General features: G+C 43.7%; 1 protein-coding gene across 22 annotated transcripts in view; it reads left to right on the top strand.

Annotated features, from left to right (window-relative positions):
• NCOR2 (nuclear receptor corepressor 2) overlaps positions 1-14,976 on the top strand; it is a 284,263-nt gene that overhangs the window by 150,278 nt on the left and 119,009 nt on the right. For all 22 annotated transcript variants that reach the window (XM_042441337.1, XM_042441335.1, XM_042441357.1 and 19 more), the window contains 2 exons: positions 10,306-10,362; positions 13,156-13,208. In XM_042441337.1, coding sequence (XP_042297271.1) covers positions 10,306-10,362; positions 13,156-13,208 — 110 coding nt within the window. The remainder of the gene's footprint in view (positions 1-10,305; positions 10,363-13,155; positions 13,209-14,976) is intronic.

Here is a 14,976-nt window from a genome sequence, read left to right as displayed (position 1 = left end):
CCATGGTTAGCACATGCTGAGAAATTTCTGTTGAACCTATGGTTGTGGGAGAGGCTATGGAGCGACGGTGAGGTTGTAAGCAGTGATGGTGAACCTATGGCACACGTGCCAGAAGTGGCACTCAGAGCCCGCTCTGTGGGCACATGTGCCGTCGCCCCTGCACAGAGTTTGCCAGAGTTTGTTACTAGAAAGCCAGAGGGACACGGCACTTTGCAATAAATAAGTGGGTCTTGGGTTGAAGCTTGGACACTCAGCCTCTAAAATGTTTGCCATCACTGTTGTAGGGACTGTTGGACACCCTTTTCTCCCTTGATGAACATTACAAAAATCTCTGTGGCTGTGCATTGTTTTCTGCAGGAAGGATTCCATTCCAGCAGGGGCAAAATGTCCTTTTCCTTTTTATTAGCAGCGATTTGGTTTATTCCGTGCTCTACTGGGGAAAGGTGTTTACTCTGACTGCAAAGGGAGATGTGCAGTTGAAGCCAGACCACCAGCAAAAGCTATATAATTACATTCCGGCTGTAATGTTTGTGTATAGAATGAACGGTAGGAGAAATATTTGGTCTGGTGTTTCCAAAAATAGACAGCCTTGCAGTCCCGGGGCAGAATGTAGGGCTTGTGGCATGCTCTGTTGCTGAGGCTAAGCAGGTCTAGGTCTGGCTAGTACCTGGATGGGAGACCACCTAGGAATGCTCGTCTGTCCCTTTTGAGTGCCATGCTAGTGGGAGGGCTGTGTTTTCATGTATGGAATGAAGAGATGCAGTTTGAATGTTCTGAAATGGGGTGCCTACATTTTATTCTGCGAAGCGGTGAAGCTCTAGAAAAAAGGGAACCAATCGTCCATCTAAAGTGTATATGCAGGTTCCCAGCATTCTGTCATGTTCAAATAAAGCTTAGGAAAATGACGTTTATGGGCTACAGCTCAAATCCTCCAGCAAGCACGGCCAATGGCAATGCTAGCTGGAGGATTCTGGAGACTGTAATCCAATGGTCTCCATTCAGACGTAACCAAATAACAAGCCACAATAGGACTTTATTCCTGATGTTTTGCCAGCATCTATGGCTGGCATCTTCAGAGATGCCAACCACAGATGCTGACGAAACGTCAGAAATAAACTCTTCTAGAGCATGGCCACATAGCCCCAAAAACCCACAAAAAACTATGGATGCCGGCCATGAAAGCCTTCAACTTCGCACAACAGGACTGTTCAGAAGATGTCCACTTCTGTGGTATAAGCAGCAAACGCATTCTTCACCCCAGCCCTTTTGGATTTGGGAGTGTGTACCTATGAATCCTTCGCTGCATGGGCCCAGTCAACCCTTGTTATGCTCAACAGAGACATTATTGTCTGTCCTCACAGCTTGAAATGCCACTGGATGACATTGCAAAGTCAGACCTTCTAAGTGGTAGCAGCCATCTCATAGTCTGAGATGTGGAGAGTGTATTCAGCTTTAAATACATGATGGGGGGGGGAATGCCTGGCTACACAGGTCTTTTCTTGCTGACAACTTCTCAAGGGGGGGTTGTATTTATTTTTTAAAACATCTTTATTGCTGGCCTTGCATCAGCATTACATAGTTCCTTACACTGGTGTATATAGCAGTGGCAGAGGGGTCAGCAAAAAAAATTATTATTGGAGGAAACTGCCCCGCCAGCCTTCAAGCTTTCCCTTCTGCTTCTATTCCTCCCCATCAATGCAACATCCGTGCCTGTTTTACTCTGGTGCCTACCACCTACATCAGTGTAGTTATGCCAGCAAAGAGGTTCGCACTGATCTCTTCAATGGTTGGAAGCTCTTTTTGTTTTTATATTAGATTCAATGTCCCTTGGTTATGTGTTTTAATGTCCAACAGCTTAGAGATCGGGCACTGTACAAATACTAGAAATAAGCAAATGTGACGCCTTGCCTTGGTGCACACGCTTCCGAGCAGTGAAGCCTTTCCAGCTTAAAGTAGCGCTGCTTTTCTGAGCAAGGGTTTGTGTTGTTTGACAAAACATACTTCTCCCTTTTGAACTCTTCTCTGGAGAGCTCTCGCCCGCCTTGACGAATTGTACACTTTTCCACCCAGATGCGACTGGATTCCGCTTGCATTCACGTTTCCCTTTCTAGCCCTTCTTTGCTGGTGGTGGCTAATTCACGTTGCAATCTGTGACACTCTCTCCTGGTAATGCAAGAGCCAGCCACTAGATGGCTTCACCGCTTGTGTATCATATCAGAGAGAGAGAGAGAGAGAGAGAGAGAGTCTGACTTCATGTGGTTGCTGTGATGTATTTCAATCAAAGCGTGGAAAAGTTGCTTTGTTTGGACTACAGTTCACCTTCTGCCAACACACACCTCTGACAGCATGTGGCCAAGCTCTGATTTTAGCGTACCAAGAACTGATGCATACAGTTGAGTAACTTGTGCTGTTGCTCTCCAAGGTTCAGTCTTGGATTCTTGTTTTCAGTTACAGTTCCAAGGCCTGGAACATGTGCCCCTGAGCAAGTGCAGAATTCATGTCTCCAGCCACCAAGGTATAACAAATCATGTCCCAGTTCTTCTCCTCGGAGCCTGCCCTGGTATGTCTAGATTGTCTTTGAGCAAGTGTCGCTGATGGATAGACAGTACACTCTACCAAAAATATAGACATAAATATAACCTCCTGATATGTCACGGACAACTCTTTAAACCATGATTTATATCACGTCTTTTCTAATGCAAGACGTGCACAACTGCAGTGGGCCCAGGACCATATTTTTCAGTGTACAGGGCCCTTTCGCGGTGGTGTGATTTACGAAAAATGTCCCCCAAAGGAAAAAGAAGACTCCAGTTGCACCAGTTTACATTTTTAATGGATTGCAAGGCCTCCGGTACTATATACAGTAACACAAAGATAACATTTTTTGAGTACCAGAAGTGGACTTCCAGCCACATTGGAGTTTCTTTTGTTTTAATTTTTCAATAGTCCATGCAATTCCCAGAGGGTCCTGGGGCATAAAAGTGGTCCCTAGACATGCTGCAGTTGCCTACCCCTATGGAAGATTTCCATATCATAAGGATGTGCTGCATCAGAGGCTTGATTTTGTGCACCCCTTGTATTCACAAGTGTTACTAATCTCTAAACTCAGGAATCATCAATTCCTTTGTGTTATATAGGATGAAGTTTGGATAGTTATAGTACTATAGTGGGTAATCTCTAGAATCAGGAGCACCTTTTTATACCAGTACTAACTGATAGAGTCCCCTAACTTATAGAACTTTTATTGGGAAGAAATATGAAAGAGCATGCACACAAGAATAAATTACTCTAACATCCAGCATTCAGAGCTAACCAAAAAGGAAATGTGAAAGGGGATACCGGAGATTGAAGGTTGGTTTGGGGGTGATATCTACTTGTCTCAAAGACTGGTCCATGTTAAGCAGGAATGGCTCAGATGGGAGTCTGAAAGCAACAGTCACAGAGCACAGCTAAGGGGTCAATTGTGTGCACCGAAACTAGGGACTTCTACCCATATTTATACCTTAAAACTAGCCCTAGATAAAGGCAGTTTCATAAGAAGTAAAGACTTAATAGCCCTTCAGAAGGACCAAAAAAAGACCAAAAGTGGTGGATTGTTTTGATATCCAGGAGATAAAAAAGGGTCAGTTTGATTGGTGGCATCATTGACTAAACAACTCAGCGACAGGATCTGGAGCACCCTAAAATGTGGAGACGAAAGGTACTTGGGAACACAGTAGGGAGTAAAGGGGGAATGCAGACTTGTTTGATCCATTGGTGAGAGCCCATCCTTTGCTTTCCTTTTCAGTAGGAACTGCAGAAAGTGAGAGGGAGGACTGCATGTAATGTAATGTAATAAAGTTTATTCGGTCATTGACCAGCAAATACAATAGTAATCATAAAAACCAATATTAAGCTCTAATTGTAAAAACTTTTAGATTGCACTACAGCTATGAATAGCAAAAGAGATAAAAGAGATAAAGGGATAAAATGCAATTGTTATGCATAAAATACAATCACAGAGGACAAGACATGAGCCATAAAACACAGTCCGCATCTGACTCTGATAGCTTCCAGTTCTCTATCAATATTGGTCTCAGTTAATATTTCAATTTCATCTCTTCATTAGAGGACGTATTTTACATACAATGTAACAAAATTTTGCTACTTTGTATACAATGCTAGGTATCTGACAGTTCAGAAGATTACAAACAAGTGAGGTATCTGTACAACTTGTAAATTTTCCCAAAAGAGGGGTAATCAGTTGAAGTCGGGAATCTTTATAGAATTGACAATATAAGAATGTATGTTCAAGAGTTTCAATGTCTCCCTCGTTGCAGGGACAAAGCCGTGCATGGAAGGGAATTTTCTTGAACCTGCCTTCCAAAACCGCTGAGGGGAGGGCATTAAATCGTGCCAAAGAAAACGCTCTTCTAAATTTAGGTAGAGTGATTTGAAACAGATATGGAGCTGGAGAAGACACCAGGATTTGCCTATTAATCAAAATATGGCCAGGAAATGCAGCAATCTCTGTCTGGCCTTCAATGTCAAGCAGTCTTTGTTTTATAGCCAATTTAGCCTGGTCGAAATTTAGTTTCAGAATAGAATCCTTCAGCAGACCCAAGGTTGTCAATTTCTTATTTATGGCCAATTCCCAAGAGGATTTATAGGTATCAACCAAAATACATTTGGTTAATCCACCATGCATTTTATTTAACTTAAGCCAATAAGAAAAGATATAAATCCACATGCTTGTTTCAATTTTACTTACTCCAGCCTCTCTCCTCAATACAGCATTTGGGACAGTGCGACCGACTTGAAAAATTTTCCTTAGAAAATTTGTTTGTACACGTTCCAGAGGCAACAAATCATTATTATAGGGACCTAACTGAGCACCATACAACAGTTGTGATCTGGCCTTGGCCTGAAAAAGTTTGATTGCAGCTGGAATAAATTGAGCTCCTTTAGAAAAAAAGTACAATTGGATGGCATTTGCTGTTTTTTGTGCATTTTTTGAGATGAAATCTAAATGAGCAGATCTATTCCCTGTGGTCTGGAATACGATCCCCAAATACCTGAAGATTTTAACCTGTTCTATAGTTTCGTTTCCCAGTTTCCAGTTTCTTCTCCTAAATTGATTAGAGAAGGTAATAATTTTAGTTTTAGCATGATTTATTGTTAGTTTTTCTTCGACACAGTAATTGGCTAACGATTTCAGGGCTCTCCTAAGTCCAACAGAAGTTAAGGATAAGATGGCTACATCATCGGCATATAGCAGTAGATTTACATGTCTATTTGCAATTTTAGGAGGATGGAAGGAAGAATCACTCAAATAAGGAACTAGGGAGTTTATATAGTAGTTAAACAAAATAGGGGCAAGAACACACCCTTGTCTAACTCCAGTCCTGACCTGGATTTCTTTTGATAAATGGCCTGATGAACTACATCTCACTCTCAGGCGGTTATTTTCATGCAATTTGACAAGTAACAACAGTAGTCGTTTGTCTATTGAGCTACTCATGAATTTGTCCCATAGTCTCGATCTGGAGACAGTGTCAAATGCAGCTTTGAAATCTATGAATGCAGCATGGAGAGGGATACCCATATGCAAGTATTTCTCTGTCAGATGTTGCAGCAGCAATGCATGATCAATCGTTGATCTTTCCGCTCTAAATCCTGCCTGCTCTTCATATAATATATTCTCAGTTTCTAACCAATCCATTAATTTAGTTTGTAAATGTTTAGCATACATTTTGCTGATTTGACTTAATAAACTAATTGGTCTAAAGTTTGATGGATCATTTCTTTTGCCCTTTTTGTATATGGGAATTATAATGGCAAGGCCCCACTCTGGGGGAGGGAGGACTGCATTTGTTAGCAAACCGCTTTCATCCTTTGTGTTCTTCTCACCTGAGCTGTCTGCGTGTCTCGGGGCATACGTGCCTCATTCTTGTACTACTTTTTTTTTAGTGTTTAAAGGTCATTGCAACCTCAAAAGCACATGCTGGCTTCCAGATATGCCATATAAAAATATAGAGGTATCAAAAAGCATCATGAGGCTATCAGGGTGCTTACATTGCCAGGCTTCTGATTCAGCACTTGCTTCAACACTCCAGTCAGTGCTTCCGGCTAGCGGTCTATTGCTTCATATCAGCAATATCTGACGCAGCCTTTTCTGTGTCCAAAAGAATTCTGGTTTATGCATACACAGAGGTGGTAGTTATTGGATAAAATTCATTTGAGGAACATAGTAAAAAGCTGGATAGTTTTGTTGACGCGGATGGTAGAATTCACTGGGGACCTCCCACTGAAAAAGCAAGCAACAGCAAGAAATCAAAGAAAGTCAACAAAAATGCAAGCCCCATTGGAAAGCCGCCTATAAGGAGCCCGCATATGGCATGGGCTCACTGTATAATGGTTTTTCCCATCACAAAAGATACATTCAGTTGCCCCAGGAGCAGATGCACAATTACGCATGCACCATTTACAGTGCCCAAATGAGTCTAGCGATAATTTATCCCTCCAGGGAGACAGAGAGCCTGCCAATGACCAAGATTTGTGGTTCTTCTTGGATCCAGACAGTGATGCTCCAGTGATGCTTCTTGCATCCAGACATAGCGGTTCTCAGAATGCACAAGCCTAGAGCAGACTTCTTGAATCTGTGGAATTTACACAAGTGTTGACTTACTATGTTCCTATGGTTCAAAGGGTCTACCTAGTTGGGCCTAACAGTTGGGTTTAGACTAGAGTTCCTGTGGCTTAGTTGAACAACCCTGGACCTCTTCTTCAAAGAGAAGACTTCAACATTCATTAGCTGTATCTGTTTTGGGCATTTTGAGCAGTACAGTAATTCTGTCCCAAAGCAATATTTGACTGAGTTTAGTAGTTACAGATGTTTGCCTGGCAAGTATGTTGCATTTACTCTCTATAGATACTGCAGTGTATGAACCATTCACCAATAATTTTGTCTGCATGTATGACTGCCACAGGGTTGATGGAGCAGCACATACTTGCATTGTTACTACAAGAAAGTTTTCCTCCTGTCTCCTCCTAGAATAGATGTTCATAATCTACGCACTCTGAAATGTCATACACACACACACACACACACGCACGCTCGCTCGCTCGCTCTCCACACTGAACTGTTAATAATGTTGAATAACGGGAGAGGTGTTAATCTTGTCCAAAGCCCAAGAATTTCCTGTCTGAAACAAGGTGCCAACATTTGTTTTCCTGTTAGCAAAAATCACCTGGTTTGGGATTTATAATTTAACTAGAGACCTGATGTGCCAGTTGGGGGCAATATTGGTCAATTGCTGTAGAGAGGCAAACTGCTGGAACGGATTGATCTCTTTGGCCTGCCTTTTTTGATTCAGCATGAAGGCTCTTACTTACATCATGTTTACAGAGTTCAAAGGGCTCCATGCGTTTTATCTCAGTAATGCATACAACAACTTGTAATGCCAGGTAATACGGAATGATTATCCTGCAGATGGTTGGGATATGTATAAGGTCGCGTGATGATTTTACAACGTTGTTTTGATGTTATTGGATCCTCTCTTGGAGTGTTACAGTTATTCCAGTAAGATGTTAACTTTCTGCTGTACCATGCAAGGGCCCTATTTCATTTGCATAACAGAGGGTCCGAACAGACAGGCCAAAATAAAGCTGCTTCAGGTCACTTTGGAGGTATGCTGTTTAAATGACACAAGCATCTGTCCAGAAGCTGCGCCAAAGCTGTGCTCTCATCCTTAGGACTAGAGAGTGGCTTTGGCGCAGCTTCTAGCCTCTTAGGATTCATGCAGCATTTAAACAGCATGCCTCCAAAGTGACCTGAAGCAGCTTTATTTTGACCTGTCTGTTTGGGCCCAGACGTAACATTTCCCCGTGAGATCACTTTCCCCAACTATGGCCATACTTTATTTTCCTTGTTTTCCTTTCTTTTCTTTCTTTCTATTTTGTTTGTTAGATGCAAGTTATTTAGAAGGACCATTGGCTCCCGTAAGGGCCGTGGTTTGTCATACAAATAATTGGCCACACTCCCTTCTGCCCTTGCTATCTCTTTGTTGGAAATGAGCTAACTTGGAACAAACTAAAGCTTGCTATTTCAGTCAAAAGTACAGTAGTACATTCTTGCTGAAACGGTAGTGTGCTGCATTTGGATGGAAGGGGAGACTCTAGCCTGTTGGGGTGCTTAAAGAAGAAGTGGACCGATAAAGCATATTGGGGAGGCTGCGGCATAGAATCCTGCACACCACCTCCACTTTGGTATACACTGCTTCTACTTTCCCTCCTCAGTCCCTACTCCCAACAGCCTTGGTCTACATCAGGCCTTCTTGATCGGAGTAGGACTCTCAGAGGTGAAGCTGATGTGCGGGGATGTTGGAGGGAAAGCTGGCTTGTTACTCCGCAGACAACTCCTACGTGTTTTGTTGCCTCCGTGCGTTCTTCAACTCCCAGTAGGGTAGCTGCAAAGTAAGAAAGCTTCCAATGTCTTCCTCTCAGGTACAAAGGAGGAAAGGGGAGAATGTGGGTCCAAAGTTCATCACAACTGAATCTCATAAGAGCAAACCATGGCTTGATTCTGACAGCCACTCTGTTTGTGTTTGTACGATGCCTGGCTTTGGATCTGCATCCAAATCATACTGATTTGGATACTGAGGAGGGGAGGGAGTGGGAAGGTGCCTTGTTCAGTGCCATCTGGTTCAGTATTGTCACTGTGGACTTAAAGCAGCAACTGTTCTGGATCCAGACAGGAATCTTTCCCTGCCCAGGCTTGAGACACTAAGGACTGGAGCTGGGACTTTCCGCATGCAAGGCGTGCGCTCGCCTGCTGAGCAATGGCGTCTTCCCTATAATAACTGTATCATCTATATCATACCAGTATTTACTATTCGCTGTTATCAACAACACGGTGGTATTCTCAAATCATTGTGGTTGGTGAGAAACCTGTTAATAAGTATGAAAATAATAATAAAAGATCCTAAAAGATCAAGGCGGCAGGGTATAACACACAGCTCTGCCGATCTGTAATACCTTGAGAGCACTCAGTATAGTAGGCAGATGAAAGGAGACTATACAGTTGACTGTTTCCCTGACTCCCTGCTGCCATGCTTTCTTTTCTGGTTCTGTTTCATTCATCCCTGTTGAATTGCTCACTTCCCAGCTTTCCAATTGCCGGGCCTGCCTGCCTTTTGCTTTCTTTCCCTCCTTGGCTTTTTGTAATTAATAATAATAAATAATAATAAAAATTTTATTTTTACCCCGCCATGCCACCGGGATCTAGGCGGCTTACAACCATGGTAATACATACAATCCAATCCCAAATGAACCTCTACATCCCGTCCCTCTCTCTCCCTCAACAAACAATATCTACATAATAATAAAGGAAGTTCAAGAAAGCTTCCAACATCTTCCAGTTGGTTTCACTGGGCTGTGAGGAGCTGTCATTTGGAGAAGCCCTCTGTTGTAATGGAAAGCTCACCTTTTATTTGACTGTTCACTACCATGGCATAGGCAAATAGTATATTTATTTACGGTCTTTGACCAAAACAATGGCATAGGCTTCTTTGCATCCCTTGTTCTGAGTCCGACAACTGGCCTTCAAGCATGTGCAGGTGTGGTTTGTGCATATCTCTGTTGAGTACCCAGCAATCTAACTCTGGGAGGAAAGAGCAAGAAGTCAAAAGTGGAGAGCAGGGAACGAATGAGTAGGGAGGAATGGGAGAAGAAAGGCCTCAGTGTAGTAGTGCTAATAAAGCAGTTACACATCCCAAAGGAGATCTGAGTCTGAGAAGGGAGCCTGATAATACTCTACCCTCCTTCTCAGCTTTATAGCATCCAAATGCTATAAAGCAAAAGAGAATTCATCTGTCATGCGGGTGTGTGTGTGTGTGTGTGTGTGTAAGAGAGAGCCGCCAGCAAGCGAGAGCAAAGTACACACCACCTTCCTCTCTCAACTCCTTCCCAAATTCATTTTCTTTGCCTGCCAAAGCTTTGAAGTAAATGTACAGGTGGAGGCCCCCGGCTCTTTGCTTTTCAACCTGGTGGCTGCTCAACCCTGTCATCCGCACCAGAGACATTGTATCATGGGAGGGTCCTGGGTGCACTCTTTCGTTCTCTTTTTCTCTCTTTCTCTGTTGCTGTGCTTTCTCCTTCTGGCTCAGGTGAAGGGAGAGGGAAGTGGGATTAAGTGTGTCGGGAAACTGGAGTGTGTGCATCCATGGTGGGGCAGATAACACCAGTTGTAACAGTAAGAAATAAATGCATGGGTCCCAGTCCCCCACAACTTCTGTATTTATGAGTTTCCCTCTCCTCTTTTTGTAGAAAAAAGCAGAAGCTGCCCACAGAATACTGGAAGGCCTTGGACCTCAGGTGGAGTTGGTAAGTCTCATTATACTTCTTTTAGAGAGAAAAAAACCCTGTGTGTGTTTCAACTTATTCTGCCTTTCATTCCGACCGTCTTTATCTCAATGCCTCAGGGTTTTGGAGGGCAGCCAAATGTTTGAGGTGAAAGACTCACTCCAGACATCTCTATGGTTGAGAGAGATCAGCAAGGAAGCCTTCCTTGGCTTTGGCGCGCCTTGCTGGCCTGATTCCAGTGCAGGAAGCTTGACAGATTGAACCATCTGCCAGCAACTGGGGAACACCTGCCTGGGGACACTTCCCAGGTCCCAAGCCACTGCCTTAGGTTTTTCTCCAGAAGTCTGCAAACTGGGGCAAAATTGTAAGAGGTCAATTATCCTTCACCCCTGGGTTTGGAGGCGTTTGATTTGACAACTTGCTTTTTATTATGGGGCACTGCTCTGAGCAGTACACTAAGGATATAGGAGTATGTATATACAGTATGCTCAAAATTGTGCAGCAAAGACTCCAATCATACATGGAGAGAGAAGTCACAGAGGTGCAAGCGGGATTTAGGAAAGGAAGAGGCACTAGGGACCACATCACAAACATAGATGGCTTTAGGAAAGGAAGAGGTACTAAGGACCACATTGCAAACATAGATGGCTAATGGAGTACCAAAGAATTTCAGGGGGGTGGAATCAACATTTGCTTCATAGATGATAGCAAAGCATTTGACTGCATAGATCATGAAAAGTTATGGATGGCTCTTTTTGTTTAATCTGGTCCTCAAGGTGCCTACCTTCCAAACAACCCCTTTCTGAACTTTCATCTTGAGGAAATTCCACTGCTGATAAATGCTAGTTTTCTGCTTTTCTATGCTGGCTCAGCAAGCGAGGAGGCCAGGAGAATTTATCACGCTGACCCATAAAATAGGGGACGTTCTATCGCTTCCTACCTCATGACTGGTGTTAAACTTTGAAAGCTGTAATTTGCATTACTCATCTGGAAATGACCCAAGTACGGTCATAATTGTAATGAATGATTCACAGGGGCTGAAGAGTCATGGCTGGGAATGTGGGGAGTTACAGTGGACTCAAATTCAGAGTTCTCCTCCTCAACAAGGAGGGCTTGACTATAGGGTCATGGTTGAAGAACAAAGGGCTTCATTTGCACTCTTGTTTCCATCAGGGGTTGGTGTGGGTTTCTAATTTGTAGAGAGGCAGTTTTACTATTGAAATTGGATAGAATGAAGATTTGGTGTAATACAGTATAGAGCATTGCATAAGGAGATAGTCCTGACTAACTGTACTGTGGAGAGACATAGAACATGCAAACACAAGATGACTTTCTGCACTGAGAGTAAGGTGGGAATCCATGTCTGCATGCTGCTCCTCAGGACCGTTCCTGCTCCCCAGTGTCCCTCTGCACTTACTGTTCCTGGAAATAATTTTTGCTTAGAACAAGGTACAGAACCATGACGTTTTGCTTTCTCCAGCCTCCTTCCCTGAGGTTTTACAAAACCAGAGATGGACTTCTGTATATGTCTCCATTTGCTGGAAGTCCCAGTTGGTTTTCTGGCGATAGTGTAGCCCATCGTGAGTCACGGGGGCCAAAAACTGGCCTCCTGACTTTCTGAGTTTGCCTCCCCTGACCTAGAAAATGCCGCCATATATATGATATGAGCACCCTGGGCTTTCCTGTTCTGCGAACTTCTGCTTGCCTTCTTTTGGCGGCTTAACATCTAATTTGCAGATACTCAGAACAAGTATCCTGAGCCCTCTTTCTTACAGCAAAACCCAAGCTGCACTCCTATGCTTACTTCTCTGTGGGGCTTACATCTGAACATGCACTCATAGTAGTGCATTATACGGCATTTCTGCTTATGAAACTATTACCCTGTGCAGCTTTACTTGGAAGCAAGTTCCACTAACAAACTAAGGGCCCGAACAGACAGGCCAAAATAAAGCTGCTTTGGGTCACTTTGAAGGTATGCTGTTTAAATGATACATGAGTCCTAAGAGACCGGAAGCCGCGCCAAAACCATGCTCCAGTCCTAAGGATTGGAATGCAGCTTTGGCACAGCTTTTGGCCTCTTAAGATGCGTGTGTCATTTAAACAGCATACCTCCAAAGTGACCCAAAGCAGCTTTATTTGGCCTGTCTTTTCGAGCCCTTAGTCTCCTTTCTGAGTAAATCTGATGCTCTCCAGCTGTGTTTGACCACAGTCCCCAACATCCCAGGCCAAGACATCTTGTTGAAGAAGGTGAGCCTACTCCGACAGGCAATAGCTATCTTCTCAGTTATCCTTATCCTTTCCTTCCCTACTACATGAGAGCCCATTTATTAGGAAATGTTGGCAACTGAATCTGGGTCCTTCTGCATGGAAGTCATTTGCTCTGCTGCTGAGCTACTGTAGTCATCCTACCCCCACCTTTCATACCCTGAATTCCCAGGTGTGTGGCTTCATCTATCCTTCCATGGTAAAGCAAATAACAGGCTGCTCTCCTCTGTTTGCTACAGTCTGCTGTGTCACATATGGACAAATTACTTATTTCTCAACCTGCTCGCTTTGAACACTGTATTCTAGGCTCTGGGATGACTCAGGCAAAGTAGCACCTTGGGGAGAAAAGGAGAAGAAAATAGAGAGCAGAAGCAGCACCAAGGCTGTTGGCAGAAGTGTTTAGATGGGCAATGACATTGGTCAGCCCTTGGTACCAATGTCAGGACTTCTAGGGGCATACTTGATGCAGACCGTCTTAATATTGGCCCTCCTTGATTCTACAATGCCCTCCCCTGCTGTGATTTACATTTCATTTTCTTTCCATTTCAGCCGCTGTACAACCAGCCTTCAGACACAAGACAGTACCATGAGAACATTAAAATGTAAGTATGGGGCAATGAAATTTTCCTTCTGCCTCCCACCTTTCTTTCAGATGTCAACGCATGAGTGAGGCTAAGTCAGGGGAAAGTGACTTTTTGCCCTTCGTGCCACATCTCTCTTCTCTCCCTTCCATGAGAAGAAAGGAGAGAGGACAGTTTCCTGCTTGTATGGCTGGAAGCAACAAAATGTCTTAAGTAGTTCGTCATTTGGATCTAGGCAGAGACTGTTACCAGGGATGGATGAAGTGATGTGGTTTCTTACTGGGGGGAGGGTAAGGATAGATATTAGAATGGAGGGAAGCAAGGAGCAAGAGAAGAACTGGAGTGTTTATTTGTCCATGTCTGTGTAGGCTGCATCAATAGAAGTATAGTGTCTAGATCGAGGGTAGTAATAGTGCCACTCTATTCTGTGTTGGTCAGGCCCCACCTGGAATACTGTCTACAGTTCTGGGCACCACAATTCAGAAAGGACATTGAGAAACTGGAGTGTGTCAAAAAGGAGGGTGACTGAGATGGTGAAGGGTCTGGAAACCATGAAGCCCTATGAGGAATGACTTAGGGAGCTGGGGATATTTAGCCTGGAGAAGAGAAGATTAAGAGGTTATATGATAGCCCTGTTTAAATACTTGAAGGGATGTCATATTGAGGAGGAAGCAAGCTTATTTTCTGCTGCTCCAGAGAACAGGACACGGAACAATGGATGCAAGCTCCAGGAAAAGAGATTCCAGCTCAACATTAGGAGGACCTTCTGAACAGTAAGGCTGTTCGACTGTGGAACACACTCCTTCAGAGAATGGTGGAGTTTCTTTCTTTGGAGGTCTTTAAACAGAGGCTGGATGGCCATCTGTTGGGGATGCTTTGACTGAGAGTTCCTGCATGGCAGGGGGTTGGACTGGATGGCCCTTGGAGTCTCTTCCAACTCTACGATTCTGTGATTCGATGATTCTATTTAGAGGGACTGGAAAGCACCTGAATTTTTTCAGTCACTTTCTTTGTACAGTCCCACAATCTGGGTTGTGCCCCTCCACCTGGCAGGTTTGAAACATTCAGAGAGGGTCTGGAAATGCCTGGCGCTTCCCTCAGGTGAGGATGCAGGCCTCTCTGAAGTGCATTTTGATGGCTCCTGTTGGTTTACAGATCTCTGCATCGCCGTGTTGCTTGTCCTTTGCAGGAAGTTTAAATGCCCTTTTATGTTTGCACTCCGAAGCAGCGCGGTCCATTCGGGCACTTTGTTCCACCACTTGCGAAGAAATACTTGAGGGATTGTATCCATCTCTACTATATGCATTTCTAGAGCTGCTACTTGTAAATGGTGGTTGGGTTTGGAGAATGAGTGTTCTAACAGACACACAACAGCAGCAACAACAACTTCCATAAAGCCGTATTGAGCCCAGGAATTCCCAAACTGCAAGTTGCCAGGGATGGATTCATTATAGTTCAATGCACCTGTGACTTCAGAACACCTCTCCTCTCTAGCGGAGGTTGCAGTTGCTTCTCTGCACAATTTGCTGTTCTTTTCTTTCTGAATTTGATTTTACCGTTATAAGGCCAGGCACTAATGAACAAATGAATGAAAGAAATACATTTGCTTGTATGGCAACCATGCAAAGTGGTAACTCAGTATTATCCCCATAACTGCCCTTCAGTGGAAACTGTGGCTTGCTGTTTGTGGCCATGGCAGAACTTGAATGGAAGGTTTCTTGATTCATAGCTCACTTTCTTAGCCATAGTGGTAGAATTCAAAGATATAGCCATGTTCGTCTGTAGAATC

The sequence above is a fragment of the Sceloporus undulatus genome, chromosome 10, assembly GCF_019175285.1.
Source record: "Sceloporus undulatus isolate JIND9_A2432 ecotype Alabama chromosome 10, SceUnd_v1.1, whole genome shotgun sequence".
Lineage (NCBI taxonomy): Eukaryota > Metazoa > Chordata > Lepidosauria > Squamata > Phrynosomatidae > Sceloporus > Sceloporus undulatus.
This window is presented reverse-complemented; position numbering and strand designations above follow the sequence as displayed.